General features: G+C 39.0%; 1 protein-coding gene across 2 annotated transcripts in view; it reads left to right on the top strand.

Moving 5' to 3' along the window:
- SETX (senataxin) overlaps positions 1-27,117 on the top strand; it is a 180,262-nt gene that overhangs the window by 99,306 nt on the left and 53,839 nt on the right. For both annotated transcript variants that reach the window (XM_053559070.1, XM_053559075.1), the window contains exons 11-17: positions 231-441; positions 5,400-5,509; positions 16,623-16,842; positions 17,435-17,554; positions 21,137-21,308; positions 21,445-21,532; positions 22,024-26,187. In XM_053559070.1, coding sequence (XP_053415045.1) covers positions 231-441; positions 5,400-5,509; positions 16,623-16,842; positions 17,435-17,554; positions 21,137-21,308; positions 21,445-21,532; positions 22,024-26,187 — 5,085 coding nt within the window. The remainder of the gene's footprint in view (positions 1-230; positions 442-5,399; positions 5,510-16,622; positions 16,843-17,434; positions 17,555-21,136; positions 21,309-21,444; positions 21,533-22,023; positions 26,188-27,117) is intronic.

Genomic DNA, 27,117 nt, shown 5'->3' on the forward strand with positions numbered 1-27,117 from the left:
ACTACAACAAAAAAACAGCTGTCGTCCCAGCTACTTGGGAGGCTGACGTAAGAGAATCGCTTAAGCCCAAGAGTTAGAGATTGCTATGAGCTGTGACGTCACAGCACTCTACCGAGGGCAACAAAGTGAGACTCTGTCTCAAAAAAAAAGGCTTTCTAGAATAATTATTTCATCCAGAATATTATGTTGATAAGATACAAAGCACACTGCCCATTTTTCTTTTCCTTTAGGTTTTATGGGAATTGGAAACCTCACGTCTGGTAAATCACTTTGAAAAATCCATGAAAGCAGAAATTGGCGATGATGATGAATTATATATAGTAGACAATAATGGAGAGGCACAGTTGTTTGACTTTACTGGCCAAGACTTTGAAAATAAGCTTCGAGTTCCTCTTCTTGAAATACTCAAATATCCATACCTGCTTCTACATGAACGTGTTAGTGAGTATCTGGGGTATTCCTCAAGTTATATCAATTTTATTATTTTAAGATAGTAAGAATTTAGGTTTATATTGAAAATTTGAGTGCTAAACATATTATGAAGATACTTGGGCCAGGTGCGGTGGCTCATGCCTGTAATCCTATAATCCTAGCATTCTGGGAGGCCAAGATGGGTGAATTGCCTGAGCTCTTGGGTTTGAGACCAGCCTGACTAAGAGCAAGACCTTGTATCTAAAAATAGCTGGGAATTGTGGCAGGCGCCTGTAGTTCTAGCTATTTGGGAGGCTGAGGCAAGAGAATCGCTTGAGCCCAAGAGTTTGAGGTTTCTGTCAGCTATGACGCCACATCACTCTACCCAGGGCGACAAAGTGAGACTGTCTCTCAAAAAGAAAAAAAAAAAAAGAAAGATAATATTTTCTGTAGGTCTTTCTTGTGATGTTATTTAACTTGTTCTCCTCTGCTTCATTAAACAGAAAAGCAGATCTAAAGATTTAATTAGATAAATCAATTCTTTCTAAACCAATAAATTCAAAATAATTAGAATTAAAGATTCTACAGAAGTTTTTAAGCAAAGAATAGCAGATTATAGAGTGAAAACCATATATACAACCATATAGATTCTGTAGTTGTTAACATTGTGCTATATTTGCTTCATCACATATTTATTCAGTTAAGTTTCATTCTTGTAATACACTTATGGCAGGATTCTTAGCCTTTCTACTGTTGACTTTTTGGGTTGATGATTGTTGTGGGGGCCTGTGCTGTCCATTGTAGGGTGTTTAGCAGTATCTCTGGCCTCTATCACTAGATGCCAGTAGCGCCACTCTGCCAAGTTCCCCCCACCTCCTTTGTGACAGCCAAAAATGTTTCCAGACATTGCCGAATGTCTCTTGAGGGAGGAGGGTGTATAAAATTGCCTAGTTAAGAACCCCTGTCTACAGTAATTTTCACCACAGCGTGGCAGATTTTTGGTTGTTTATATTTGCTTTTTTTTTTTTGGAGACAGAGTCTCACTCTGTTGTCTCCAGTAGAGTGCCGTGGCATCACACCTCACAGCAACCTCCAACTCGTGGTCTTAAGCGATTCTCTTGCCTCAGCTTCCCAAGTAGCTGGGACTACAGGCACCAGCCACAACACTCAGCTATTTTTTTGTTGCAATTGCCAGTGCTGTTTTTTTTTTTTTTTTTTTTTTTTTGTAGAGACAGAGTTTCACTTTATTGCCCTCTGTAGAGTGCCGTGGCCTCACACAGCTCACAGCAAACTCCAACTCCTGGGCTTAGGCGATTCTCCTGCCTCAGCCTCCCGAGTAGCTGGGACTACAGGCGCCTGCCACAACGCCCGGCTATTTTTTTGTTGCAGGTTGGCAGGGGCCGGGTTTGAACCCGCCACCCTCGGCATATGGGGCCGGCGCCCTGCTCACTGAGCCACAGGCGCCCCCTGTTTTTTTTTTTTTTTTTTTTTTTTAATATGGTTCTCTTAAAAGTATTTTCTTAGTCTTACCAAATCTTATAAAATAATACCTGTAAGGTATCTAAACTTCAGTCCATACTCAGATTTTCCTTGTGGTTGCCAAATGTATTTTTGGCTGATTTGTTTGGAGTCCAGTTGGGGGCCACATATTGCGTTTGGTTCATAGTTCTTTCATCTCTTTTAATTCAAAACTATCTAGTTGATCCTTGAACAATACAGATTTAAACCATTCAAGTCCAATTATACTGGAGTCTTTTTTCAACCAAATTTGGATCAAAAATACAGGATTGTAGCTCGGCGCCTATGGCTCAAGCGGCTAAGGCGCCAGCCACATACATCTGAGCTGGTGGGTTCGAATCCAGCCCAGGCCCACCAAAGAACAATGACAGCTGCAACCAAAAAAAAAAAAAAGCCGGGCGTTGTGGCAGGCGCCTGTAGTCCCAGCTACTTGGGAGGCAGAGACAGGAGACTCACTTGAGCCCAGGAGTTGGAGGTTGCTGTGAGCTGTGATGCTACAACACTCTACCCAGGGCGACAGCTTGAGGCTCTGTCTCAAAAAAAAAAAAAAAAACTACAGGATTGTGGGACATAAAACCTGCAAATATGGAAAGCCAACTTTTTGTATATGCAAGGTGACTGCAGGACTTGAATATGTGTGGATTTTGGTATATAGGGGTTGTCCTGGAATCAATCCCCCATGTATTCGAAGGTACAGCTGTATTCTTACACATAAAAATACATGATTTTTTTTCTTGTCATGAATTCGACTTGCTGAGGAGACCTCTGTATAGTTGCCCTATAGAATAACGCACTTCATGGATTTTTTTTTATTTCCTTCTTATGTTATTTAACTTCTCTATCCGTATTTTTAGTAAATTGAGAATTAGATAAAGTAGATCTAAAGATATGATTAGATAAAATAATTCTTTCTAGCCGGGCGTTGTGGTGGGCGCCTGTAGTCCCAGCTACTCGGGAGGCTGAGGCAAGAGAATCGCTTAAGCCCAGGAGTTGGAGGTTGCTGTGAGCTGTGTGAGGCCACGGCACTCTACGGAGGTCCATAAAGTGAGACTCTGTCTCTACAAAAAAAAAAAATAATAATAATAATTCTTTCTAAATCAGAAGTGATTTAGACCTTTTGGCTTTTCTGGGCCATATTAAAAGAAGAATTGTTATCTTGGGCCACCCATTAGATACACAGACACTAATGAAAGCTGATTAACAAAAAAAAAAGATCCATATATAATTTTTCTGATGTCTGCCACTTTTTTGCCAGATAAGCAAAAACTCCTCACATAATCTAATTATGTAGTGGCCTGTTCAGAGAGTTTTTTAAAATCGTCAAGCAGGTCCCAAGTTTGAGATCATTAATATAAAAAAATTAACAAATATAAGTGATGAAAAATGTCTCTTTAAAAAATATTTTTTATTATAAAAGTGGACAACATTAAAGTAGTGGGATGTTTGACATTGTACTTGAGAAAGTAATACATCAATATCTGGTTAGATGGAAATAATTGAAATTCTCTGAATTTTTAAGGTGCTCATGAGATGTTTTGGTTCCAATTTTACTCTTACTGTGCTTCATTTTTTTTTTTTTCAATTGAGGGTACAAAGAATTAGGTTACAGTGTTTGTATTTGTTAGGTAAAGTCCATCTTATAATTGTGTCCCACCCCAAAGAGGTGTGCCATCCACCCTAACGTTGTGCCCATTAAGTGGGAACACCCCATCTCCTCCCTCCTCCCTCTCCGCACTTCTTTGTTCCCTTGCCCCCCACCTTGAATTGATTTGAGTTTTTCTCTTATATGGATGTATAATAGATTATTTACTGGCTTCATATTAGAATTGAGTACATTGGATTCTTGCTTCTCCATTCTTGTGATACTTTACTAAGAAGAATGTGTTCTACCTCCACCAAGGTTAATATAAAAGATGTCAAGTCTCCGAATTTTTTAATGTCTGAATAGTATTCCATGGTTTACATATACCACAGCTTGTCAGTCCATTCCTGGGTTAATGGGCATTTAGGTTGTTCCCACATTTTGGCAATCGTGGGAAACTAAGCTGTGATAAACAGTCTAGTGCAAATGTTCTTATGATAAAATGCTATTTTTTATTCTGGGTAGATGCCTAGTAATGGGATTACAGGATCAAATGGGAGGTCTAATTTCTTCAGCTCTTTGAGGATTCTCCATACTTCTTCCAAAAAGGTTGTATTAGTTTGCAGTCTTGCCTACTGTGTAAAAGTATTCCCTTTTCGGGCGGCGCCTGTGGCTCAAAGGAGTAGGGTGCTGGCCCCATATGCCAGAAGTGGCAGATTCAAACCCACCCCTGGCCAAAAACTGCCAAAAAAAAAAAAAAAGTCGGGGGCAGCGCCTATGGCTTAGTGGGTAGGGCGCCAGCCCCATATACCGAGGGTGGCAGGTTCAAACCTGGCCCCAGCCAAACTGCAACAAAAAAAAAAATAGCTGGGCGTTGTGGCAGGTGCCTATAATCCCAGCTACTCAGGAGTCTGAGGCAAGAGAATCACCTCAGCCCAGGAGTTGGAGGTTGCTGTGAGCTATGATGCTACGGCACTCTACCCAAGGGTGACAAAGTGAGACTCTGTCTCAAAAAATAAATAAATAAATAAATAAAATATTCAGAAAAATATATAAAGTTGATGAGTTTTTACAAGTTAAACACAAGATGAAGAAACAAAAACATCAGCATTCTGGGTGGCGCCTGTGGCTCAGTGAGTAGGGCGCCGGCCCCATATACCGTGGGTTCAAACCCAGCCCCAGCCAAATTGCAACAAAAAAATAGCCAGGCGTTGCAGCAGGCGCCTGTAGTCCCAGCTACTCAGGAGGCTGAAGCTGAAGAATCGTGTAAGCCCAAGAGCTGGAGGTTGCTGTGAGTCCTGTGACGTCATGGCACTCTACCGAGGGCGGTAAAGTGAGACTCTGTCTCTACAAAAAAAAAAAAAAATCAGCATTCCGGCAATTCACCTCATGTTTTCCATGTTATTATTTTTCTCAGTCTCAGACCCAGCCACTATTACTAGCATAATATTTTTTGAAGTTTGACACACTAAAGTTGATCTCTTAGGGTAAAAGGATTTTTCACTAAATAGGAGTTGGGACAGTTGGGGGAAAGCCCTGAATTCATTCTTCATTCCTATACCAAATAAAGTCCAGATGGATCAAAATGTAAAAGCCAAATGGAATTGGAACTATAATCATATTTCTAAAAAGATACCCTATGAAGATAATTGTCAAGTGTAAAAAAAGAGAGCAATTCCTAAGACTATCGTATGATATACTTATTAGTCTATCAGATAGGTAAGTATTGTTCCTACATTTACATTATGAGCATTTTTATGCCTCAGTACGGAAGAAAGAGCAAATTTTCATTTCTTTACAGGGCAATTTGAAAGAGCTACATTTAGGGAATCTTGATAGGATGATAAGATTTACATCTTTTATTTACTGCCATATTTTTTCTGTTTAGATGAATTATGTGTTGAAGCACTTTGTCGGATGGAACAAGCCAATTGCTCCTTTCAGGTTTTTGACAAACATCCTGGGATCTATTTGTTTTTGGTACATCCCAATGAAATGGTGAGTATAAATTTTAGACAACAGAAGGATATATTTTATATTGGTTTTTGTGTGAATTTTGTTTAAAATGTTCTGTCTAAAATTGTCTTACTTTAAAATTACTTCAGTTAAGTAGAGGATCAAAGAAGAGAGGATCCAGGAGCATAGGGGACACTTACTGACAGGTGATGTTTGAGCTTAAAATATAAATAGGGGAATAATTGGATTTCCTTTCAGTATGTTGAACTGAATTGATGAAGAGGGACTCTTCTTTCATGACTTTCTCACATTCCTGCCCCACTCCAAATGCATAGAACTATCAGTTAAAATATTTGAAACTTTCTTTTGCTAAGAGATATTTAAAACAAGGAGAGAAGATACTGGGAAATTTCTAGGTGCCATAAATGAAGAGGGACATACAAATCATAACAGTGGCGAGGAACAGAAGTAGAAAGCACGCCAGAATGTGGAAACCGATGTGCTTTCAGTTGGTCACCATGTAGGGAGGCAGTCTCAGCTACATTGAGAGGGTTTTATCTCCATTCTCTAGAGGTACATTGACCTCTAGAACAGAGACTATGTTAAGTAAATGGCCATGAACAGAAAGATAAAGTGATAAATGGATGGAAACTTGTAGGCCTGGGTACCCTGTTTCCCCGAAATTAAGACAGTGTCTTCTTTTAAGATGTGCTCCCAAAGACGCGCTAGGTCTTATTTTCAGGGGGCGTCTTATCTTTCCTGTAAGTAGGTCTTATTTTCGGAGGATGTCTTATCCTCAGGGAAACAGGGTAGCTGTAGGTAGCTGTGGATTCAGCTTGTGCAGTTAACAGCAATTAGAAGTATACCCCAGGAAAGGCAAAGAACAGAGCCGAGCTCTATGCCTTAAACAAGGCTGGGGTTCCTGCCTATGAAAGAAGGTTGACGAAAAGCTTGACTGGCTTTTTTTAAAGCTGTATACATATAAAGGAAGCACTTCGTCCTGTAACCAAGGCCTGGACCAAGCACTTACAGGCTTGATGACTGAATCTAAAGTATGTCTTATATGACCAAAGTTTGGGAATCCTGAGCTGCTGATACTAGACCTAGTTCTGGAGTTGGATTTGGAGGGATGGATACAGACAGTCCCAAATTTATGTTTAGGAAAGGTTAGGGAAGAAGGGGCAGTGCTGGAGGGACACAGAATCCCTCCTTGTGGGATGAGCTTACAAACCATATTTCTGAAAAACACATGAAGAAAATGATTGCTAAGACAGATAGCCAAGACCAGCACCATTAGTCCTTTGCCTATGTTAAACTCTAGAAGAATTGAAAGAGAAAATGGAGAAAACTGGGAGAAACTCTGGGTTGACATTCCTGTTGTCTGGCTGTGGGAGAATAAATAGGAAAGGTTGTATTTTCAGTTCTCCTTTGCCTTTGTCTTTGCCTTGGATAAGCAACGCCTGCACTCACACCTGTGGCAACTCAAAGATCTGATCGAGGTGAAGATGTGAATAAAATCAGGATAGTGCATAACCCTTGTGGCTTTAAGATGCTGAGACAAGCAGGTGGGACCAGCTGACCACTGATAGTTACTTGAACAACATCTCTTCTTAACCCCCGGGACTGAGGAATTACAGTCCAGTAGTGTCTCCTAATGTTGTCTCACCTTGGGAGTAAAGAGAGATTACCTGACCTGGAAAATTAAAATATGTGGCAATGAGTGATTACTGTTTTTTCTGGCTTGGGTTTTATCTTCCATCAGAGCGCTGTTCTTCCATAGGCACTGCCTGATAGGAGCTAATACCTCATAGCGAAAGTGAATTCACAAGCTGAAAATAACAGATACAGGAAAAGCGTAATGATTTCAGTAGAAGTAGAAATATTAGAACGCTTGTCCAGTAATTTAAAATTATTATAATAAACATGCTAAAGAAATAAGGGAAGATGTTACCATGAAATGATAACTAGAAAACATAAGAACTGAACAATTGTAGTAAATGTAAAACAACATTTAAAATAACAGTTTCAGGAGAAGGGATAAATAATGTAATGAACACAGCTAAGAAAATGAATTATAAGGCCAGATTGAGTAAAATCTCTAAGGAAGAAGAAAAAGACAAGTAGAAAATACTTAAAAAGCTAAGAGATAGGGAGCACAGAAGTAGTAGTATTAACACAGATCTAAGAAGTCCCGGAGAGAGAAAAATGAAAATCAAGATGAGGAAATACTGGAGAAATAATGCAGATAACATTTTTTGGAATTAAAAAAAGAAACTGTTATTAAGAAACTGTTAATTGTAAAGGTCTGTATAGAGTATCAAAGGAGAGAAGGAAAGCCACACTTAGTCTAGTGATACTTGAGAACATCAAAGAAAAATTTGAAGCATTCTTCAAGGAAAACATCACATGCAAAGACGTAGGTTCATCTGATGCCAGATTTATAATAGTCACACTGAATGCAAGAAGATAGTGGATTAGTAGTTTTATAGTGCATTGAAAGAAGAAAGACTTTAAAACCTGAAATTAAGGGCCAGGCATTGTGGCTCACCCCTGTAATCCCAGCACTCTGGGAGGCCAAGGCAGGTGGATTGCCTGAGTTCATGGGTTGATGACCAATCTGAGCCAGAACAAGACCTCGTTTCTAAAAATAGCCAGCCATTGTGGTGGGCACCTGTAATCCCAGCTCAGGATTCTGAGGCAAGAGAATCGCTTGAGCCCAGGAGTTTGAGGTTGTTGTGAACTATGATGCCACGGCACTCAATCCCAGGGCAACTGAGTGAGACTCTTTGTCTCAAAAATAAATACTAATATTAGATCTCCAGCCAACCTCATTTGAATTTGAGGGCATAATCAAAATATCCTATACATGTAAGGTCTTAGAAGGTTTGCCACACAAAGACCTACACTAAACAAAGTTCTTAGAAGAATCTAGGAGATGTTGCAATTTATAAAGGTGACTGAATACTATGGTAAAGTTTATTATTTAAAAAAAAAAGGCCAGTTCAGAGAATGTGAATACACCCTGAGCATCCCTAATCTCAAATTCCTAAATGGTCTGGAATCTTAAACTCTTTGAATGCTAACATGATGTTCAAAAGGTTATGCTTGAAGGATATGCTCATTTCAGATTTTTGGATTAGAGTTTACTCAACCAGTAAATACAATGTACATATTTCAAATCTGAAAAAATAAAAAACACTTCTGGTGCCAATATCATTAATAACTTAGAATAGGTAATATCAACATGGTGGGGTTGCTAAGCAAGGAGACTTAAGGATATAAGAGCTTGCATGCTAAGTTTTCATCCTGTTAAGGATGGAGATAATGTAATTACTTTAAAATAAAGCAAGACATGCTTTAAAAGAAAAAGGTTGATAAATAATAAGCAAATTAGATAAGGTACCATATTTAGGCACAGCACCTATAGCTCAGTGGCTAGGGCGCCAGCCACATACACAGGAGCTGGTGGGTTCTAACCCAGCCCAGGCCTGCTGAACAACAATGACAATTACAACAAAAATATAGCCAGGCGTTGTGGGTGCATATAGTCCAACCTACTGGGAGGCTGTAGCAAGGGAATTACTTATGCCTAAGAGTTTGAGGTTGCTGTGAGCTGTGATGCTACAGCACTCTGCTAAGGGCAATAAAGTGAGACTCTGTCTCAAAAAAAAAAAAACCAAACCAATATTTAATGTAAATGGGCTGAATTTTTTGTTTTTAAAGATCAGATTAGATCACAGAAGAAAGTTTAGATAGATTCTTGAGACACATCTAAAACATAAGGTCACAGTAACAGTTGATATGTAGGGGATGGAAAAAGAACTAATAAATACCTTAAAACCACTGTTGAAGTTACAGTAATATCAAGTAAAATAGCCATTAGGGCAGGGGTAGATAAGAAATATGTTAGTTAAAATCACCTCAAAGTAGATGCCATAGTTATTAGTAGAGCTACAGGGAGAAATAGATGCCTTCGTTACTGTTATAAGAGATCTCAACATAGTTTCCTCATTGTCTTTCAGGAGACAGGGTTGAGGAAGGATATCAGATATTGTTAGGAGGCAATTTATAAGCTTGACCTAATAGACCATGTTTATGGGCCGTGCATCTAACCAGTTTTTCAGATGTACAGTAATCTGAAAATTTCAGATGTACAGTAATGTTTCAGTAATGTACAGATGTACATTAATTATATAATGTAGACATTATATAATTAAAATATACTAGACGATAATGAAGCTTCGATACATTTCAGGGACTTGGTATCACACATATTGTGATCTCTGCTCATAGCACAACTTACAGAAAATTTAATAATGAAGAGATAAATATGTTTCCACATTTGGAAATTAATACATCCTAAAAAATCATTAAAATTCAAAAATACAACCAAATTAGAATGAAAATGCTACTTTAAAGGCTTGCAGGCTGTAGCAAAAGAGGTCCTTTGAGGGAAATTTATATCTTTTGTTTTTTTTGTTTTTTTGTAGAGGCAGAGTTTCATTTTATCGCCCTCGGTAGAGTGCCATGGCCTCACTTAGCTCACAGCAACCTCCAACTCCTGGGCTTAAGCGATTCTCTTGCCTCAGCCTCCCGAGTAGCTGGGACTACAGGCACCCGCCACAACACCCAGCTATTTTCTGGTTGCAGTTTGGCCGGGGCTGGGTTTGAACCCGCCACCCTCGGTATATGGGGCTGGCGCTTTACCGACTGAGCCACAGGCGCCGCCCGGGAAATTTATATCTTTCAGTGATTAGTGGAAAATAGGAAAGCCAGCCTTAAAATTAATGAGCCTTAAAAAAATGATTCTTTAGAAACTAGAGAACAATGGAACAAAACCAAAGAAAGTGGAAGGAAGGAGATTTTAAAAAGAGTGGGACTCAGAGGAGCAAAATTTGCATGAAGTAGAGACAATCCACAAACCTAGAAGTTGGTTCCAGGAAAAAATGAAGAAAATAGACAGTTCTGGCAAGAGGGATCAAGGAAGTAGAAGCATATGAATGAAAAGGAATAGGTACTACGAATTAAGTGGAGGTTATCTGGATAATAATAGAATGTTACGAACAGTCATATGCCAACAGTTCTGAAAATTTAGATGAAATAGACAAAGTCCTAGAAAAATATAACTGCTTTGATATTATACTGTGAAGGAAATTGAAGGAACCACTGATAAATCTTCCCATAATAAAAACATTAGGTTCAGATGGTTTTATAGGGAATTTTCTTTCAGGAAATTTACTTTAATTTTTTTTTTTTTGCAGTTTTTGGCTGGGGCTGGGTTTGAACCTGCTACCTCCAGCATATGGGGCCAGCGCCCTACTCCTTGAGCCACAGATGCCGCCCTTAATTTTGAATTTTCTTTTCTTTTTTCCCTTCCTTTAGTGCTTCGCTTGCCCTTTGCCTCCCAAGTAGCTGGGATTACAAGCGCCCGCCACAACCGGCTTTATTTTTTTGGTAGAGACAGGGTTTTGCTCTGGCTTACTCCTGCTCATACTGGTCTCGGACCTCCGAGCTCAGGAAATCCACCCGCCTCCGTCTCCCACAGCACTGAGACTATAGGCATGAGCCACCATGCCCGGCCTCAAGGAAATTTATTATCCTAATTTTGTGCATGTCTTTCTAGAAAAAGAGCACTTCCTCATTTAGTCTATGAAGCCAATATTTCACTGTAACTAAATGACTAACATTAAAAGAAAGGTAAATTGTAGTCATGAATATAAACCTTAAACAAAATATTAGAAAATCCATAAATATAATTTCATCTTATTAACAGATTGAAGCAGAAATCCAATGTGTGATTATCTGAATAGTGCACAAAACCCCCATTTGATAAAATGCAATGGTTAAAAATTCTTAGTGAAATAGAAGAGAATTCTATAATCTGATGAATAGGTATCCATAAAAAACCTAGAGAAAATATCCAAAATGATGGATTTTTTAATGAAATGTACCCTTTAAAATCAGAAATAGCACAAGGTGCTCAGTATCACCAGTTCTTTTTTTTTTTTTTTTTTTTTTTTTTTTTTGAGATAGAGTCTCATTTTGTTGTCCTCAGTGGAGTGCGGTGGTGTCACAGCTCACAGCAACCTCAAACTCTTGGGCTTATGCAATTCTCTTGCCTCAGCCTCCCAAGTAGCTGGGACTATAGGTGCCTGCCACAATGCCCAGCTATGTTTTTGTTTTAGCAGGGTTGGGCTGGATTTGAACCCACCAGCCCGGGTAGCACTGGTGCATGTGGCTTGCACCCTACCCACTGAGCTACGGGAACTGCCAGGATCACCACTTCTGTAAAGTCTGAATTGGAGGGTTCTGATCATTTCAGTAAGGAAATCAGAAAATGGGCCAGGCATGATGGTTCACGCCTATAATCCTAGCACTCTGGGAGACTGAGACAGGTGGATTGCTTGAGCTCAGGAGTTTGAGACCAACTTGAGCTAGAGCTAGACCCGCTCTCTAAAACAGAAAATCTGGCTGAGCATCGTGGCAGGTACCTGTAGTCCCAGCTAGTGGGGAAGTTGAGGCAGGAGGATCACTTCAGCCCAAAAGTTTGAGGTTGCTGTGAGCTATGGTGCTGTCATGGCACTTTACCTGGGGTAACTGAGAGACTGTCTTAAAGGAAAAAAAAAATTGAAAATGAAATTAGAGACATGAGAATTTGAAACAAAGAAATGCCATTATTTGCAATGTTCATATCATTTATTTACATAGAAAACCTTGAAGAATTTATAAGTTTTGAGAAGTAGGAGCTTAAAGTGACTAGATAAATAAAAATCAATTGTGTACACTGAGCATGGTGGCTCACACCTGTAATCATAGCACTCTGGTGGGAGGCTAAGGCAAGAGGATTGCTTCAGCTAATGAGTTCAAGACAACCTGAGCAAGAGTGAAACCATGTCTCTACTAAAAATACAAAAACTGAGGACAGAGGATTGCTTGAGCCCAAGAGTTGGAGATCGATTGCTGTGAGCTATAATGACACCATAGCACTCTACCCAGAGCAATAGCTTGAGATTCTGTCTCCCAAAAAAAAAAAAAAAAAATCAGTTGTGTTTCTGTATACCAGCAGCCAACATTAAAGAGACGTTTCCATTTATAGTAGATGGAGAATATATTAAACACGAAGGTATTAATCTATCAGATACAAATAACTTTCTTATGTACAATTATAAACAGGCTATTACAGTAAGTCCCCAAGTTACAAACATCCGACTGATATATGACTTACACTTATGAACAGAGGCTATTACAGGCAAGAGGTTAATGTACCTATTCCAACTTACGTACAGATTTGCCTTAAGAACCAAACCTATAGACCCAAGGACTGCCTGTAACAACCTATATGGGAAAATCATAAAATGTAATTGACATGTGAAAGAGGATCTAAATAAATGTAGATAGACACTTCATAGGAAAGCTTACTAACAGTTGTTGGTTTTCTCCAAACTGATCTCTAGATTCAGAGCATTTCTGATATTCCAACAAGGAAGAATTTAGCATTACATATTAAGATAGTTCTAAAAAAATTGATGTGAAAGAGGAAGGAGCCAGACATGATTACCAAGATTTTTCTTTTTGGGGAGTGGAGGAGAACAGAGTCTTACTTTGTTGCCCTTGGGTAGAGTGCCGTGATCATAGCTCACAGCAACCTCAAACTCTTGGGCTCAAGTGAGTGTTGCCTCAGCCTCCTGAGTAGCTGGGACTACAGGCACCCACCACAATACCCAACTATGTTTTTTTAGAGATGGAGTCTTACTCTGGCTCAGACTGGTCTCTAACTCATGAACTCAGGTGATCCACCTGCCTTGGCCTCCCAGAGGGCTAGGATTATAGGCATGAGCCACCATGCCTGGCTACCAAGACCTTTCTGACAAAGAGTAGAAAAGGAAGACTGATGAGCAGGACTTACTGTGAAGTTCTAGTAATTAAGAAAGTGTGCTATTGGCACATGGACAGTTAGGTCAATGGAATGAAGTAGAAAGCTCATACAGACCCACTCGCATGTATTTGTATCTTTGGTTTTTGATAGAGGTATTATATACTATCAGTGGGGAAAAGAGGGACTAGAAACAGATGGTAAGTAAGGTATCTACATGGAAAAAGAAGATATTAGATCCCTATTTCATTATCATTTGTGATAAAACCTATTTAAAAAGCTCTGTGGCTCAGCACTTATAGCTCAGTGGCTGGGGCACCAGCCACATACACCAGAGCTGGCGAGTTGGAACTGAGCGCAGGCCTGCCAAACAACAATGACAACTACAACCAAAAAAAAGCCAGGCATTGTGGTGGGTGCCTATAGTCCCAACTACTTGGGAGGCTGAGGCAAGAGGATCACTTAAGCCCAAGAGTTGGAGGTTGCTATGAGCTGTGACACTATGGCATTCTACTCAAGGTGACATAGTGAGACTGTCCCCTCCCCCCAAAAGATAAATAAATAAGTTCTAGATAGATTAAATTGTCAAACTCCTGGCAGAAAATGTATGTGTTTTATTTATTATTTGTTTTTATTTATTTATTTTTTTTTTGAGACAGTCTCACTCTGTTGCCCTAGGTAGAGTGCTGTGGCATCATAGCTCACAGCAAACTCAAATCTTTGGGCTTGTGATCCTCTTGGCTCAGCCCCGCAAGTAGCTGGAACTACAGGTGCCTACCACAACACCCAGCTACTTTCAAAGATGGGGGTTGCCCAGGCTAGTCTTGAACTCATGAACTGAAGCAATCCACCTGCCTCGGCCTCCCAGAGTGCTAGGAGCCACAGGTGCTGCCCAACATCAATACCCTGTTTACAGGCATGAACCACCGTGCCCAGCCTGTACGTGTCATTTAGATGTTAGTTCAAGGAAGGATTTCATAGAAGAACAGTATTATGAAAAGAAAGTTGATAAAGTTAAAATTAATAAATTTTATGTATCAAAAGAAACCATAAGGAAACTGAAAATACAATTTAAAAATTGGGGGCATATTTTTTTTTTTTTTGAGATAGAGTCTTACCCTTACAATGGCACCATAGCTGTCAACAACCTCAAACCTTTGGGCTCAAGTGATCCTCTTGCCTCAGCCCCTCATGTAGCTGGGACTACAGGCACCTGCCATAATAACCTGGCTAGGTTTTTTTTTTTTTTTTTCCTATTTTTAGAATCAAGGTTTTGCTCTTGTGCAGATACAATACTAACAGTACAAAAGAATAATGGACAAAGACCTAAAGCTGTATGTCCCAGAAGAGAAAATACCTGTGCCTGATAAACATATGAAGGAATGTTTTCTATTTAATGATCAGGGAAGCGGTAAGATTACAGTGCTGGCTCGGAGCCTATAGCTCAAGTGGCTAAGGCGCAGCCACGTATACCAGAGCTGGCGGGTTCCAATCCAACCTGGGCCTGCCAAACAACGACAACTGGGTGGCGCCTGTGGTTCAAAGGAGTAGGGTGCCGGCCCCATATGCCGGAGGTGGTGGGTTCAAACCCAGCCTAGGCCAAAAACTGCAAAAAAAAAAAAAAGAAAAGAAAACAATGACAACTACAACCAAAAAATAGCCGGGTGTTGTGGCAGGTGCCTGTAGTCCCAGCTACTCAGGAGGGTGAGACAAGAGAATTGCATAAGCCCAGGAGTTGGAGGTTGCTGTTAGCTGTGATGTCACAGCACTCTACCCAGGGCAACAGCTTGAGGCTCTGTCTCAAAAAAGACAAAAAAAAAAAAAAAAAAAAAACTACAGTGCTAACACCATTTTTTACCCTGTGATTGTTTGAGAATAGTAGTCTTGGAAACATACCAATCTGCAAGGTCTCTTGTTGCTATAAAAAGTCTTGCATTTAGTTGTCTTCTATGACAATTACATTCCTAAAGAATATAGTTATTCCAGGCCTCTGTCTTCAATATATGGAGTGATCACCAGAATTTCCCCTAAGTTTAACATCCATTGATGTTTCTTGCCTGAACCAGTTTTTCTGTGATTACAAAATGGTAATTTCCCACCTTCAGCATTATCCCTATTTATTATTCAGTACTTGACAGTGATTATACTGTAATCAAGAGCCTTTCCCCTTTCTCCTTGTTCATTTATTTATTGTCAGTATGCGCTCATGGATTCTTTATTTTTTTTTAGTAGTTTATAATCATTACTTATGGTGAGATAGAGCTCATGTTTTTATCATCCATTAGGTCTGTGTTTTTCAAACTTTTTTGACTATAACCTAAAGTATAAAAATGTTTCCATTGAGTACACACAAACATGCATCTGTAGCCTAAAGCATTTAATAAAAAATAACTTTCACTATGAATGATGCACTCTGATACTTTTCTGATCTATTTTGTTTTATTAAGGCTGGATGTGATCACTAAATTTAATTTTTCGCCCCTAAGAAATTCAAAGTCACTTCCATAGGCTATTCTGCCAGTTAGAATGACTTTTGATTTGTTTTGTCTTCATTTCTTTTTTAAGTATCTATTATGGAAAATTGGCAGACATGTAAAAGGAGAGAAAGTGTTATAATGAATGCCCCCATTATGTCCTTCAGCTTCATCAGTTATCAGTACATGGTCCACCTTTTACTCTCCTTTGGATTAGTTTAGAGTAAATATCAAACATCAACATTTTTCTTTTCTTTCGTTTTTTTTTTTTTAGAGACAGAGTCTCACTTTATTGCCCTTGGTAGAGTGCCATGGTGTCACAGCGACCTTCAACTCCTAGGCTTAGGCAATTTTCTTGCCTCATCCTCCCTAGTAGCTGGGACTATAGGCGTCTGTCACAATGCCTGGCTATTTTTTTGTTGCAGTTTGGCCGGGGCCGTATTTGAACCCACCACCCTTGGTATATGGGGCCAGTGCCCTACTCACTGAGCCACAGGTGCTGCCCAACATCAGCGTTTTTCATCCATAAAATATTTCAATACATGTTTCTAAAAGATAAGGATTTTTTTTCTAATTCCATTATTACATCTAAAATAGTAATTCCTTCTGGTCAGTGTTTGAGGGTAAATGATTGTGTCATAAATTGTTATTGAGTCAGTTTGTTCAAATCAGGATAAGTTCACTCATTCCTTAATTAGTATCTTGTACATGTTTTTCCAAGGTTAGAGAAAATCCTGTTTTCTTATTCATGTTCTTTCTGTGTCTAGACCATTATTTATTGAATGAAGTAATTATGTTATGCATTTAGGTTCGGCGCTGGGCTATCCTGACTGCAAGAAACTTGGGGAAAGTGGACAGAGATGATTATTATGACTTACAGGATGTTTTAACTTGCCTTTTTAAAGTCATTGAGTTAGGACTTTTAGAAAGTCCAGATATTTATACTACTTCTGTCCTTGAGAAGGGTAAACTGATTCTTCTGCCCTCGCACATGTATGATACTACCAACTACAAAAACTACTGGTTAGGTGAGTATCGTTCCTACGAGAGGCGTGTTTTCAAGCGCTGGCAAATGAATCTTTTGTTTAAAGCAACACGAGATTAACAAAATATTAGGATAGTAGTTGACTTTAATAGGGGTTTGATTGTTAATACCTCTTTTTCAATGTGTAAGATATTTTCTGACAGAAAGCATTACTAGCATTGTTGATAAGGTCTGTGCTGCCTTAAAATAGTTGTACCCTATTTCATTGATTCAAGTATAAAGGTAATGTATCACAATTGGTGGTGATATTTTTCCCCTCTTGGTGAGTGGCATATGAGATATGGTACATCTTAAAATCCAAGACATCTTAGATTGATGAAATACAAATTATATGGTAGTTATCTTATACACTGCTTTCTAACCAAGCTAGGGTCCTTTTCCTCTTTTATACTTAGTTTAGAATTCTGTTACATGAGGGCAGTTGTATATGAATCTCTTAGACTTAAATGTTTGAAGAACTGGGTACTGTTTTGCTTCATCTTCCTGCCTTATATTTCTTTTGCCAACTAGACTAGAGAGGCCATAATAATAATGTTATTTCATTAATTCCAGAAAATTGTAAATAATCTTAACAGGTATTTGCATGCTGTTGACTATTCTTGAGGAGCAAGCCATGGATTCTCTGTTGTTGGGCTCGGATAAACAAAATGATTTTATGCAGTCAATACTTCACACTATGGAGAGACAATCAGATGGTAATAAACTTTACTTGCTTTTCAGTACTGATGATGCTGTTTTAAAATGATAGTGTTATTAGGCGGCGCCTATAGCTCAGTGAGTAGGGTGCCGGCCCCATATACTGAGGGTGGCAGATTTGAAACCACCCCTGGCCAAGCTGCAACAAAAAATAGCCAGGCGTTGTGGCGGGTGTCTGTAGTCAGGAGGCTGATGGAATAAGCCCAAGAGCTGGAGGTTCTGTGAGCTGTGGCACCACGGCACTCTCCTGAGGGTGACAAAGTAAGACTCTGTCTCTAAAAAAAAAAAAAAAAAATGATAGTGTTATTGTAAGAATTGTGTGATATGGAGTAAAGAACAGTTAACTTTTACTGTTTAGGTAATATTCAGACTTAATTGGAAAGAACTTCATTTATAGAGGAATGAATCCTAAGGAAGTTAACTTTTTCATGATGAAAACATCGGTGGTAGAATGAAAACTGGAACCTCCGGGAGACCCATCTGTAATGACCTGTGCTTTTATTTCTCATCCAACACAGTAACTGCCAGGCCGTGTGATTTTTTTACATTTCAAATAACTAAAATTTAAAATCGCTTTTTAGTCCCACTAGTCATATTTCAAGGCCCAGTAGCCACATGTGTCTAGTGGCTACTATATGAACAGTGCAGATGCAGAACATTTCTGTTCTCAAAGAACATTCTGTTGGACGGTGCTACTCTCGATAGTCCAGAAAATGAAGCCCAGAACTTGTAGTCATGCTTATTATCGGATCCCAACCTCCTTTTGTGGATGGTTGTATCAGGCTAATCATGAAAGATCTTTACTTGAAGTGTTCCTAATCTTATCTTCTTTATGAAGGAATGAGTTAATAAAAACTAAACATGCCAGATCCTATGAAAACATAATGAATACTTTTCCACCTCATTCAGTTTTCTTCAAGCAACTTGACTCTGCATGTAAACTCATTTGTGAAACTTTCTAAGTTTATATTAATGTTATTCTTTTTTTTGATGGCATATATTTTCTTTCTAGATTGTTCCTGATTAAGAGTATACTAATTCATTTCCTAGCTTTTCTGCATAAATTGTTCATTTCTTTCCCTGTGCACAACTGCATGTATAATTTTCTAGCTCCCTTAACTTTCTTCAAAATATGAGTCATCTCTTTAAGAAACCGTTCACAATTGTTTTCACCTAACTGTTGTTTTCCTTATTTGAGAGCTTACTAGAGTTTGGCACTATGTTAGCTGCAGCAGAAGATACAAAAATATTTGAGGTCTGTATGAATGACTGAGCTTTAAAAAGCAGAGCCTGAGAGGTCTGAGGGAAGTAAAGTCACAGGTTCTAGGGTGACTAAACGACATTATCAACAACTGAAAGAGTTAGGAGTAGCCGTCCCCAACCTTTTTGGCCCCAGGGGAAAGTTTAATGGAAAACAATCTTTCCACTGGGGGATAGTCAGATTCTCATAAGGAGTGCGCAACCTACCTGTCTCACCTATGCGTTTTACAGTAGGATTCAAGTTCCCATGAGAATTTATTTATTTTTTTTTTTTTGGAGACAGATTCTCACTCTGTTGCCCTGGGTAGAGTGCCATGGTGTCGTCATAGCTCATAACAACCTGAAACCATTGGGCTCAAGTGATCCTCTTACCTCAGGACCGTCCCCCACCAAGTGGCTCAGACTACAGGTACTCAGTATGGTACCTGGCTAGTTTTTCTATTTTTAGTAGATACAGGGTCTTGCTCTTGCTCCCATAGGAATCTGATGCCATCACTGCTCTGACAGGGGGCAGAGCTCAGGCAGTGATGCCAGTGATGGGGAGCGGCAGTAAATACAGAGGAAGCGTCTTCCTGGCTTGCTGCTGTTTACCTCCTGCTATGCAGCTGGGTTCCTAACAAGCTATAGACAGAGTTAGAGCTCTTGCCTCAGAAGAGTTCTGCAGATGGGGAATGTTTAACTTAGGAGGAGGCATTTAAGCTCCACTTTTAAGGGTGGATGGGATTTTGGTAAGTGGTATAAATAGTGAAGGCATTCTGGTGCTTATTTGGGAAAAAGTAATCTGTTTTTGCTGTAGATAGTGTATGATTATGAGGCTATGAAAAATAAAGCCAGAAGGAAATAATAGAGCAAGATTTTTTTAAGGTTTTGTTTGTTTGCTTTTTTTTTTTTTTTTGAGACAGAGTCTCACTGTATCGCCCTCAGTTGAGTGCTGTGGCATCACAGCTCACAGCAACCTCAAACTCTTGGGCTTATGTAATTCTCTTGCCTCAGCTTCCCAAGTAGTTGGAACTATAGGCTCCTGCCACAATGCCCAGCTTTTTTTTTTTTTTTTGGTTGTTGCAGTTGTTTAGCTGGCCTGGGCCAGGTTTGAACCCGCCACCCTTGGTGTATGTTGTGGCAGGCACCATAACCACTGTGCTATGAGTGCCAAGCCTGTTTCTTTGCTTTTTGAAAAAGAAAGTTTCATGCTTTCCCCCCAGCTAGAGTGCATGGCATCATCGTAGCTTGCAGCAACCTGAAACTTCTAGGCTTAAGTGATCCTTCTGTCTCAGCCTCTCAACTATAGCTGGGAGCCGAAGTGCTAGCATGCCTGGCTACCTTTTTCTGTTTTTAGTAGAGACGAGTCTTGCTGTTCTCGGGCTTTTCTCAAACTCCTGACCTAAAGCAATCCTCCCACCTGGGCCTCTGAGAGAGCTAGGATTACAGGGTTGAGCCACCATGCCCTACCTCTTTTAAGTTTTTGACTGAGGATTTAGGTTTTCTTGGAAGACAGGCTTTATTGAAGGTCAAATTGAATGAAAAGTAGATAATAAAAGCCATGTTGAGATATGGATGCATGAAGGGTACACACCTTGGCTTACACGTTAGCTAAGGAGTTCAGTCCTTCACACCAGATGCTTGGCGCACTAAATTCAGGATCACACTGAAGAGTTAGTTTTATTATGGGCCTCATCTAGATCTATAAATGTCAAGTTGCTCTTTATCTTTTCTGTTTCCTCCTGGGAGGGGTTGAGGAGCTGAATAGAAAAGATTGTTTCAGTGTGACAAACAGCAGCAAGAAGGTGTTTACCAGGCTGTTTTGTTTTTGTTTTTGTTTTGAGACAGTCTCACTGTGTCATACTTGGTAGAATGATGTGGCGTCACAGCTCACAGCAACCTCCAACAATTCTCTTTCTTCAACCTCCCAAGTAGCTGGGACTACAGGTGCCTGCCACAACACCTGACTATTTTTTGGTTCTAGTTGTCGTCGTTTTGCCAGGCCCAGGCTAGGTTCGAACCTGCTGGCTCCCATGTATGTGGCTGGTGCTCTAGCCACTGAGCTACAGGTGCCAGGTCATACCAGGCTGTTTTGTTACCCATTTAACTGTTCGTTGTCCATTAAAACATTGTGTATAGGGGTATCGTAGTATTGCTTGAAAAATCTTTTGAAAATTTGCCAACTTTTAAAAACCTTTGTCTCTAAGGATTTACTTTAAATTACTTGATGCTTTGCTGTTAATTTTCTTGCTAACCAGATAAAGAATGCTTAATTCTCATTATATTTTAGTACATTTTTCTGATTGTTTTGTAATTTAGCGATTACTCCATTTGCATTTCAGATGATAGTGTGGATCCTTTTTGGCCAGCATTACACTGTTTCATGGTGATTCTGGATCGCCTGGGATCTAAGGTCTGGGGTCAACGTATTGACCCTATTGAGGCATTGCAAACCATTATCAACAATGGGAGCTACAATAGAGAGATCCAGAACATCCGAAATAGTTCTGTGAGGTCAGTGCAGTTAATGTCAAGATTGAAAGATAATCTCTGTAAGGAAATATGTTGTGATTGATTTATTAACAAGAGGGTTTTTTCCCTTCTTTTTCCCCTTCATTTCAGTAATTTCTGTTTATTCTTGCTATTTAAGGACCAAGATAGAACCGGAGTCAAATTTGGATGATATGGTGACTTGCAGTCAGATGGTATACAATTATAATCCTGAAAAGACCAAAAAGGTATAAAACACTTTGAAAAGTCACATGATTTTATTGCCTTTTATATATAAGCAGTGTTTTACATAATTAGTTGAATTGCTGATTTTATGCTATGTAGCTGTCTTGAATCACCTACATAAAGACCTTCTGATTGAACCAGATCCATCTTGTACGTGAGGGAAAAATGGACTCTACAGTGTGTACACTTTGGGAAATTAATTTTTAAGTGCACTTAGGTAAGATGGAAAGTTAATGGGGAAATAAGTGGCATGGTAGAAATGAAAACCAACTAATGAAAGTCCAGAGTATGTGAAGATGGTGCAAATTTGCCTTTTCATGAATCAAGAATTCAATTTGTGTTTTCAGTTTCTTGGGTGGCATTTATATTAGAAATAAAACATAATAAACCAAGATAAGTACATGGAAAAATATATTTTCTTTTTTACAACTTGAGTGTTAAAGCTATCATAAATGGTGCTCGTTTATCTGAATGTCAGTGTCTTTCATTTTAGGATTCTGGATGGAGATCTGCCATTTGCCCAGATTATTGTCCTAACATGTATGAAGAAATGGAAACATTAGCCAATGTGCTTCAGTCAGATATCGGTCAAGACATGCGTGTTCATAACAGCACATTTCTGTGGTTCATACCTTTTGTTCAGTCCCTCATGGATCTTAAGGATTTGGGTGTTGCTTACATAGCAGAGGTTATTCATCACCTGCATTCTGAAGTCAAAGATGTACTCAACCAAACAGATGCTCTGTGTGACAAAGTCACCGAATTTTTTCTTCTAATTTTGGTATCAGTGATTGAACTGCACAGAAATAAAAAATGTTTGCATTTGCTGTGGATTAGTTCCCAGCAGTGGGTGGAAGTAGTTGTGAAATGTGCCAAACTTCCTACCGCTGCATTTGCACGGAGTTCTGAGAAGTCATCTGGAAATTGCTCCAAAGGAACAGCAATTATCTCATCACTGTCATTGCATTCAATGCCATCTAACTCTGTACAACTTGCTTGTGTGCAGCTGATTAGAAGTCTCCTTAAAGAAGGTTATCAGCTTGGGCAGCAAACTATTTGTAAGCGATTTTGGGATAAGCTTAACTTACTCCTTCGGGGAAATTTATCACTAGGTTGGCAGTTGACCAGTCAGGAGACCCATGAGTTACAAGCTTGTTTAAAGCAAATTATTAGAAACATAAAATCAAAAGTACCTCCATGTAGCACTGTGGTGGATCTGAGTCTGGCAGGTAAAACCCCTCTTGCATCTTATAATAAAGAAAAAAGTGAAGAAACAGGGAAGAAATCAATAAAAGATATTCATTATGTGGAAAATTCCAGCCCAGCATTTTCTAAAGAACCAATGAAAGGTGATCTATATCAAGTGCCAGAGAGTACATTGATCAAAGCAAGTAGCACTATGGATGAGCATGATGAGGATGATTATATTATAAAGGATTTGAAACTAGAAGACCATCTCTCAGCTGAGTCATGTTTAAAGCAGAGTAGTAAAAGCCTTTGTACTGAAAAAGCTAAAACTCGAGTTAAAGTAAGTAGAGGGAAGCAGAAGTCTGTAAAAGAGAATTCCTCGTATACGCCACAGAATTGTATTTCAAGAAATGGCCCAGAAAAGGGAAGTGACAGAGGAATAATCATACCGACACATTTGTTGACTGATTCTAGTGCTGAATCTCTGGAGAAAGTGTCTACATCAAATGAGGATTTCTCTTTAAAGGATGATACTCTTGGTAAACCCTCAAAACCAAAAACTAAGGCACAGAAAGATGAAATCTGTGCAAAATTATCACATGTAATAAAGAAGCAACACAGGAAAAGTACTTTGGTCAGTAATGCTATCAGTTTAGAGGAAAATCTGACTGCATCTAACCCTGAGAGTTTCCATTCAAGGAAGGATACAGGGGCCGGCTTTATACACAACCTGTCTGTAGATCCTAATGGCATTCTGGATGATAATAAAAATGGAAAACAAAATTCTATAAACAGTTTGTTACCAAAAAAGAAACAATTAAAGAATGAAGAGTTAGATATTTTCTCTTCACATGAAAACAGTTGTAAAATACAGAAATGTCATCTTGATGATAAAGATTTGGTCTCATTTACAGAAATGACCAATACTTTAGTGAAGAAAATGTCTCCCTTTAAAGATCCAGTGACTGTACTTGAATCAAGAGAGAAGGAAACGAGTAAGAGTTTTGATCTGGTTTCTTCTAACCTGACAGGAGAACAGGCACCTGATATCAGTGCTAAATTTGATATCTTAACGGATTCTCAGGTAGACAGAGACCTCCACAAATTATCTTTAATAGCTCAAGCCAGTGTTACTAAGTTTCCATCAGATTCAACTCAAAAAAGCCCATCCCAATTCCAAAGAAAAGTAAAAGATGATAAAAGATGTTTCACAACTAACCAGAATAATGTCAGAGACACCAGCCATGGACAAGTTATTATTATCTCGGATTCTGATGATGATGATGATGAAAGAGTTCTGGGTCTTGAGAAACACATTAAACAGGACAAATTATGCATTAAGAAAGAATGTCCAGAGCCGTGTGTTTCAATAGTTAATAGTAATGTGGAAAAGAAGCTAATCAAGGAAGAAAAAACAAAGCCTTTTTTGGATGTTGAGGAATCTGAATCTCAATCTTTTGAGTTTGAAAGTTCATCTGAAATGTTTTCTGTTTGGCAAGATCATAAATTAAACAAGAATTCAGTTCAGGAGGAAGAAAAAAAGTCGTGTTTGACTCACATGTCTGATATCACAAACGATTGGGGCTATGATACAGATTATGTACCTGAAGAAGTTACTAAAAAAGTAGAGAGCATTAAAGGACACAAAGAACCACAGAGTACTTCTGTTGACAAAATTTGTGAAATTGAAGTAAAAAAGCCTAGGAGAAAACGATCTGAAAAAATAATGTCTGAAGATCCTCTAAGGCCTTCATCTTCTGTCAGAAATGAAGACCAGTCTCATACTCCTACTGAGAGAGAGATTCCTGAAAATGATTTTAAAAAAAGTATAGACACAAAGCCTACAACTTCCAGTTCAAGTATTCAGAGAGCCTCTGCGGTTACACCAAAGAAGTCTTCACCAAAGCCTCATCATTCAGAACCCGTTAGGAGAGGTCCACTTCCTAAAACCTCTAAGAAAGCACATTCAGATGCCAAAAAAGGACAGAGTAAAAATATAAATTACTTAAGTTGTAGGACAACTCCTGCAATAGTGCCAGCAAAGAAACCTCGCACCTGTCCTGAGCCATCCTCAACAGTTGAGAAACTTGGTCTGAAAAAGGGTCCTCGTAAAGCATTTGAGTTGTCCCAGGATTCTTTAAAATGTTTAGCTCAGTTACGTCATCATGGCAAAAGTGTTGGAGTAATTGATACCAGAAAAAAGACTAAATTAATTTCTCCTCAGACTCTCACTGTCAAAAATAACAAGAAACTCTTAACCAGTCAAGATCTGCAGTTGCAAAGGCCCCTGAGATCCAAATCCAAAAAAAATAGACAAGGTCTTTTTGATTGTGAAAGTACAGGTACCATAAGAGCAGGACCACAGACAGCACAGAATTCTGACAAGCTTGTACCAGAATCTGATAGATCGGATCATACAGGAAGAACTGAGACACTTGCCGACAGTAGTGGAAGACAGTTAGTAAAAAGCACATCTTCTGAACCAGAAACCGTAAAAGCAAACTCTGTGTCTCAGGCAACTGATGATGCTTGTCTTTTGAACCAGTGTAATTCTGTAGCGTTAAATGGAAGAATACCAACAAATGAAACACTCGTCTCTCCTGCAGAGGACCCTTCAGGTGGACGCAATCTAACAGTACGTCATACAAAGGTGGCAAATTTGAAAGTGGGAGAACCTGAATCTGACAGTGATACAGAGGCAGATAATTTATTTTTAACACAAAATGATCCTGAAGATATGGATTTGTGTTCACAAGTAGAGAATAATAATGGTAAACTCATTGAACTAGTTTTTGGAAAGAATACAGTTGAGGTGGAAGAAGGTTCTGTAAGTCGGCCTCAGTTGGAATCTTTGAGTGGCTCAAAGTGTAAGTACAAAGATTGTGTTGAAATCACGAAAAACCAGAGTGAATACTGCTCAAAACACTGTGAAGCTAAAGCAGCAGATGAAGATGTATTTCGTAAACCTGGCTTGCCTCTTTCTGCATCTAAACCTTCAAGACCTTCCACTACTAAGATTTTTAGCTCAAGTAGTACTTCGCGAATTGCTAATCTTTCCAAGACTTTGGAAAGTACTTCAGCACTAAAAAATAAGCCAAATGGGGTGCAACAGCCATTTACTCCAACATCTCTAAAGCCAATGGGGGAAATGAAGATTCCGTACAATATTCTTCATTCTCAGACTCCAAATAATTCTGGCAGGCAAGGTTATAAACTTCCTTTTGGTGAGAACAGATCTTTTCCAACTTCCTCTCCAGTAAACATCATGTTGTCTTCACAGTCCCTCTCTGACACCTTTGTTAAAGAGGTGTTAAAATGGAAGTATGAAATGTTTTTGAACTTTGATCAGTGTGGGCCCCCTGCAAGTCTTTGTCAGTCCATCTCAAGACCTGTGCCTGTCAGATTTCAAGATTGTGGAGATTATTTTAATGTCTTTTTCCCTTTGATGGTACTGAATACTTTTGAAACAGTAAGTATATGTTTTTGTTACATGCCTTTCCAAATTTCAAGGTGCTTCTTTTCTTTACCATGCTGAGTAGTAATTAGAGTACAGTTAAAATAATTGACCTTCTTGACGTAGATTTTGCTTTTAGGTTTCATGCTGAATAGACATTTGTACCACCCATTGTTGGCAATTCTGGCAACACAGAGGAAACACTTTAACTTCTGCCCCCTGAAGCTTAATAGACACAACTCAGGGTGCCAGTGTGCCAAGTCCAGAGGTGGCACAGGGAGAGTTTTTTTGACTTTGGGGAGGTGGCAAAGGTAAATAACATTGAACACAAATTAATAACCCCTAAATTCCTCTTTACGTATCTGACTTCTCAGTTTCCTACTCAGCACAGCAGCTGCATTCTTGCTGTAACTTCTTCCCTAGCCTCCACACATCTCAGTCTGTTTTTTCTTTCCTCCTTCCTCCCCTTGACTAGAGTTGGCAAATCCTACAGGATTTCCAATTAAATTTGAACATCAGAAAAACAGCAAATAATTCTTTAGTGTAAGCGTACACCTGTATTTTGAAAGATGTTTTTAAGGCAGGTAAGGGATTGGGAACAAATTTTTACTTTTTAAAATTCCTTAAAAAAACCTTCCATGTGTGCAGTAAGACTCAGTCACTCAGAAGTCATTCAGGGCCCTTTTTATGAATGGACAGGTTTCTGATTTCATTTTTCTCTGAAATGAAAGGTATGCATTCCTTTTTCAGATTGATTCTCTTCTGGACAATTTTGTAGCCCTAGCCTTTTTTATTTTTATTTTTTAATAGAATGTGTACAAGTTCTATATGTATATACACTAAGTTTAAAAATAGTAATACATTTCTACAAGACTGAAAAAACATCAGGCACCCTGCATCTCCCAAGAACTGAACCATTAATTCAGTTCTTCATTGATTCTTTTG

This window comes from Nycticebus coucang, chromosome 2 (genome assembly GCF_027406575.1).
Source record: "Nycticebus coucang isolate mNycCou1 chromosome 2, mNycCou1.pri, whole genome shotgun sequence".
NCBI lineage: Eukaryota > Metazoa > Chordata > Mammalia > Primates > Lorisidae > Nycticebus > Nycticebus coucang.